Source organism: Mustela putorius, unplaced genomic scaffold (assembly GCF_011764305.1).
Source record: "Mustela putorius furo isolate JIRA1106 unplaced genomic scaffold, ASM1176430v1.1 tig00003974_pilon_pilon_pilon, whole genome shotgun sequence".
In the NCBI taxonomy this organism is placed as follows: Eukaryota; Metazoa; Chordata; class Mammalia; order Carnivora; family Mustelidae; genus Mustela; species Mustela putorius.
This window is the reverse complement of record NW_025422117.1, coordinates 2,618,622-2,624,621: the sequence shown is the minus strand read 5'-3', so window position 1 is coordinate 2,624,621 and position 6,000 is coordinate 2,618,622. Positions and strand designations below refer to the sequence as shown.

The window sequence follows — 6,000 nt, the reverse complement described above, 5'->3', positions numbered from 1 at the left end:
GTAGGAACTACGTACAATAACCTAGTTCTGTATAGTTGCATTGAATGCTCATTAAATACTTAATGATTCATTGATTTTTAAATAATTTAAACCACTTATACTATGTTTTTACCCATTCTTCCTTTACCTCCAACATCCTTTTTATTGCATTATCTACTATATACTGCTAGGGTCAGGGTCAAGTAAAACCAGTCCCAGTAGGAGATGATAGGGTAGGTTAGGGGTGTATTTATCCCCTCCTCAGGAGTGATCAATGCCTATCACTCGGCGATGACAGAAACAGAAGTTTAAAAGAAGTCGTGTCAAATATCATAGAAATAATGACTTTGTTACAACAATTTCTAATCATACCCATCTTATTCTTTTCCCACAAAGAATAGATTATGTTCTCATCGTGATTTCAGACTTTGAGGAAAACGAGTTCAGTCACTTAAGGTCAGACAGCACGATATCATGAAGATAAAAACTGTGTGAAAATTTGGAGAGAAAAATGTGTATGTGACTGTTTTTAGAAAGAAATGTTTAGCTATGGAGTTTTGAAGAAGAGAAAGTCAGTTTGTAAGCAAGTCAGCTTTATGTTTTTAAGCATTTCCATGGGTTAACGAGTTTGGATCTTATACTTGGGCCTCTTTTCAGTGGAGTAAGAGGGGAAGAATTGATCAAAAGAGACAGAAGATGTACCTAACATGTTGTGATGATAACAAACAGAATGACTTAAATTTCATGAGTCATTCTGGTCATTAACAGCCATCATCAGAAAAACATCAGCATGTGTGGCTTTATACGGGAACCCCATACAACTGGATATTACCCTATAGTAATTTTTGAGTAATGAGGCAGCCTAAACACATTTGACCGCAGATTGAGTAAGCAGTGTTTTCTTCTCCTTCCTTTTTTTTTTTTTTTTTTTTTTTGATTTAACTATCTTAGTAGTTGCAGAAGCTTTGGGTCTGCACACCAGTTTCTGCTTGGAGTTCATTAGCATAAGAAAGTCAAGAAGAGGTTAGTCTACCCTGAATTGTCATTTTTATTCCATTTCACAAAACTGGAGTGTAAGATGGGAAGAAAGTGAATAGATTCCCCAGCTGAGAATTCTGTTAGCTTCGAAGGGAATGTTAAGCCCAGGGTGAGACTGTGGAGAGCCAAGGAAAGTCACTCTCCTCTCCAGTATCTTCCTTCATGCACCCCATGACACCTGGTCTCTCATTTTCCCATCGCTTCCTTGTTGTGTTTCTTCTCCTTAGCTTTCCTGTTCCTCCACCCACTAGAAATTTAAGCTTAAGGATTTCTGATACAAGATTATGTAATATTTGAAATTAAAAAGGGTGAAATTTATGAGTCTCAAACCAAAAATTAAAAAATATAGTAAAAAAAGACTGGTGCCCGCGTGCACAAACTGTCTTTCGAAAAAACAAAACAAAACAAACAAACAAACAAAAAAACAAAGCCAAACAGAAATGAGACCATTCATTACAGCGATGACTGTCCTCTGAACGTCAGGGGTTCCCCACATGCTTATTTCTACGCGGGCTTTGTGTTTCAGTAGGTCACAAATTGTTGCCCCTATTTAGAGCAACAATTGGAATTGCTTGGTCCTTCAGGTCCACAAAAGCATAGTCTCATACCACACGTGTTACTAACTTCAAAGGCTCTGCCTTTCTAGATTACTTACTTGAGTCATTAAAGGGAACGTGTCGGATCGGTCTGGAGGATGTGAAGGGAGTGAGAAAGCAGAACCGCTTCCTTTCTTCCCTTCTTCTTCCACCGAGTCGCGAGAGATCCAGTCCAGGATTTGCCTTCGACTCTGCCTCTGAATTTCGGCCGTGCTCAGTGTAGCACGTTTCTCTCCCCTCCTTTCTCCTTCCCTCTAGCCTCCAGGGTCTGTCTCCGGGATTTCTCTCTTCCTATTTCAGGAGGACTCTCACAGGCTCCCTCAGCCTGTGCGAAGCCGAGGTTTCCCCTGGATCCCGTTTATCCCCAACACATACCTCCACGCACACGCGCCCCCAAGACCCCGCGCTCGCCCCGACACACACGCGCGCACACACCCTCGCGCTCGCCCGTCCACCTCCCTCTCCGGGAGAGCCGGCGCGCGTCCCCACCTTCGCCGCACACCCGGGCGAGCCGAGCTCGCAGCGCTCTACGATTCTGCGGCTCGGAAGTCGGATCGCAGCCCTGAACCCCCATGGTGGCTTTTTAAACATTTCTTTGCCTCCGCTCGCTCGTTTTTATTGCACCGCTCCCGGTCTGGGGGACTGGGGGACTGGGGGAAGCGAGGCGGCTGCTTTCCCAGCCAGCCCTGGTTGGCTTGCCATCCTCCATCTGGCTTATAAAAGTTTGCTGAGCGCAGTCCAGAGGGCTGCGCTGCTCGTCCCCTCGGCTGGCAGAAGGGGGTGACGCTGGGCAGCGGCAAGGAGCGCGCCGCGGGCTCTGGCGGGCTTTCGGCTCGAGGGGCAAGGGGAAGAGCGCACGGGCCCTGGGGTTTACCGAGCTGGATTTGCACGCTGCACCATGCCTTCTTGGATCGGGGCTGTGATTCTTTCCCTCTCCGGGCTGCTGCTGTCCCTCCCGGCCGGCGCGGAGGTGAAGGCTCGGAGCTGCGGCGAGGTCCGCCAGGCGTACGGTGCCAAGGGATTCAGCCTGGCGGACATCCCCTACCAGGAGATCGCAGGTAAGCGCGGGCGCGCGGCCCGGCTGGCTGCAGCCCTCGGCGGCCGCACGCCCCCCAGGCGGCCGGGCGCCCCCCTTCGCCCCCCTGTTGCTGAGTTGTTGGTGTTCACTTTCTGCCAGGGCTGGCTCTCCCGGACGCCGGCGGATGCTCGGGCGGCTGCTCCCGCGGGGAAGGTGTGCGTCTCCGCTGCCTCATTGTGTGCACACGCGGGAGCGCCCTCCTTCCCTCCCGCCCGCCCTCCCTCCGCTCCGGCGCCCGTGCGCGCCCTTCGCGGTGGGCTCGGGCCGGGCGGGCCGGGGAGCTCGGGACCCCCGGGGGGCGGCCGCGGCGCGAGGGCAGGTCGCCCAGCGGGGCGCCCACCCCGCGCCTCCGGCTCAGGCAAACTTGGAAGAACTGCGGCCGCAGTTTGCCCAGCGCCACAGTCTGAGTGGCGCCTTCCCCACTCCCGCCCTCGCGCCGGCGGGGGCGGTGGAGAGACGCGGAGGGCTCCCCTCGCCGCTCGCTCCGCTCCGCTCCGCTCTCCGAGTCTTTCCGGGAGGCAGAGCGCCCGGCGCCCGGGCCGGGGGGGACCCCCACCTTGGGGGTGGGGTGGGGGACCCGGCCTCCGGACGTCGGGAGTTCTGGGCTGGTTTGGGGAGTTCACCGGCTGCCAGTTTCGGGCTTGGGGCGGACTTGCGCGTTACGGGCCCTCAGTGCTTCCCCGATTGCGGTTGGTCACTCGCGGGTCGGGGGACATCCCCCGGCCGCCGGCGCGGAGCCCGGACCTGAGCGCGATCTCGCCCGCCCGCCTGCGCTCAGAAGCTGCGCCGACAGAAGCGGGTGGCTCACGGCTGGGTTTGTCCCGGAGTCCCCGGACCCCGCGTGCCGGGCCGCTAGCATTCCGGGGCCCCGAGAGCTCGAGAGCGCCCACCCCCTTTCTTGGCGCCGGCGTGTGGGTAGCCCTGGGTCTCCGGCAACTTGCGCAGCAGCCCGGGTGCGCGTTTTCCGGCTCTTCGCTCCAACCGACGGGGAGCTTCTCTGGGGCTCAGTGAATGGAACGTGTCGGGAGAGAAAATCCTGTGGCTGCGAGCGAGCACTGCTGAGCGAGGCACCGGGAGGCCGGGAGATGCTGCGAGGGCGCGGGCTGCTCAAACCCGGCCGTTGGAGTCCTCGGTGACCTCCGATGGTCAAATCAAAACGCTGCATTTCCACCAGCCTCTCTGCATTTTGCCAAAGAGCTGGCCGCCGAGTGAAATCTTTTTGCAGCTGTATCTTAAAACATCACAGTTTCGATATGTAATGCAATCGCTGTTTTATTACGGTTGAGCTACAAACTCCACAAGTGCAGGTTTTTGCTTATACCGAAATGAACACATTTATAGAAATTTAGGCACTGGAAGTAAATAAATAAATAAATAAAAGCCCATACACACGGTCACCCCGCCGAGCATGATATACAGGGAGCCTTTTTCCAATTCTGAGCCAGACGTAGCCGGTCTTTAGTGAGTCGGAGGCGGAACCTGTGGTGAATTATAAGACCACTTTTCTACCCCTGTCACTTCTTCTCCCTTTTCCAGAACTCCTTAATTTGTTAATCAGTGAATAGAGAGCTACTGCCCCCACAGCTCCTTAAGTTTCTTAACTCTCCTTCCCCTTTGTCTACTGTTATTTCATTCTTTTTAATTAATTGATAAGGATCAGCTTTGCTTTTTTCTCCTCCCCAAATCTCAGGGAATTCAACTTTTAAAAGGTTTTATAGTATGGCTCACTTCTTCTAGGAACTTTTCCTCCTCTAATCTGGGCTCTTTCAAATTGTATCTTTTAAGCACAGATATTTCCCAGCATGATTTCAGATATGATATCTCAGAGAAGAAAATAGTTAAGTATTTTTAAATTGCTTCAGTACTCTTTAGTGGATTATGGGACCTCCAGGATGCTACACTTCATCTTTAGCTTGATGCAAATCTCCTTAATATCAAAATAAAGCTTTCAGTGTAAATAGTTTCTGTACTCACCTTTTACTTTACTGAAAACATTTCCAGTGGTTAAAATAAATCCTTTATTTGGTTTTTAACTACAGGGTCCATCTCTCCCCCCCCCCCCCTTTCCACTACACCTTTGACAATTACAGTGTTCACTAATTAGCTGTTAAGTTCTAAAACGTGGGCTTTTGTTTAAGTCACTTTCTAGGAGTAAGGGCGCTGTTGACTTTGTCTTAACCCTGGTGTGCTTTGATGCTGGTGGAAATGATCAAGATACAGGTCATTGTGGGGTCAGATGCACATCTGATAGGGAAGCAAATGAAGTAAAAGATAATTGTATACTAAATACATATATATATATGTATACACACACACCTTCCTATATATATGCATTTTTTTAAAGTGAACTACTCAATGCTGCACATTGTTGGAATAATTACTTAGGAAATCTGCCCTATTATTAAATGAAAACACTCTTTTGCTCTTCGCTAGTTCCTGACACTATTTGCATTTCATTATCTAGTATATGGTGGTTATCCTTTCTTTAAACTCCCTTTTCATCTTTGTGTTGTTTGGATTTTTAATGGTTTGCTTGAAAAATGGCATATGCCATTTTTCTGCCAGGGAACAGGAATTTAAAGGAACTGCTGTTCATAATTTAGATTCATGCGGGCTGTTTCTAATTGAAAGCTATTTGCAGGTAGCTTGCCTAGTAAAATAACTGAGAAGTAATAAGGACATTATGTCTCATCATGACATTATTACAGTTTTACTCAGAACTCACAATTGTGAAATAGTGTTGGCCTTTTCTATTCTAGGATAAAAGGGAGTTCTTCAAACTCCATAGATGAGGGGCTGTGATGGGTAATATATAAAGCTACACTCTCAGAGAGTGCTTGGGAGGCCTTTAAGGGGCAGGTTGCGCCATTAATCTTCACTCAGTCCTGATCTTAAGCCGTCCCAGGCAGATCAGATAGACGATCCGTCCTTGTTTGAGGGACCTCCAAAGGAGAAGACCCATGAGTCCCTCTCAGCCATCCATTCTAGTACTTAGTAATTCTTGTGGTATCGAAATGTTTCCAGATAACTAGGCCGAAGCCTTCCCGGTTTGCTTGCTTATTTTCTTCTGTTCTGTCTTCTGGGAAGATACTGAGCAGTGGATCATCAAGTTCTCTGTTAGAAATGTTATTTTGATCAAAGGTAGGTATGAAACATTCTAGTCTTTTCTTTGAGCATCCATGATATTATCTCGTTTTCCAACCCAACTCATCTTGATGGCTCTAAACTTATAAGAGAACTCAACAACTGAAAAGAGTATCTGCTTGAAAGACTAGACAATTCAGAGAGTGCTGTTTTATGCTTACTGAG

At 49.2% G+C, this 6,000-nt stretch overlaps 1 protein-coding gene across 1 annotated transcript in view; it reads left to right on the top strand.

Moving 5' to 3' along the window:
• The first annotated feature begins 1,875 nt into the window (after positions 1 to 1,875).
• The window catches only part of GPC6 (glypican 6), a 1,108,049-nt gene continuing 1,103,924 nt past the window's right edge, over positions 1,876 to 6,000 (top strand). The window contains exon 1 of the mRNA XM_045070877.1: positions 1,876 to 2,671. Coding sequence (XP_044926812.1) covers positions 2,512 to 2,671 — 160 coding nt within the window. The 5' untranslated portion in view covers positions 1,876 to 2,511. The remainder of the gene's footprint in view (positions 2,672 to 6,000) is intronic.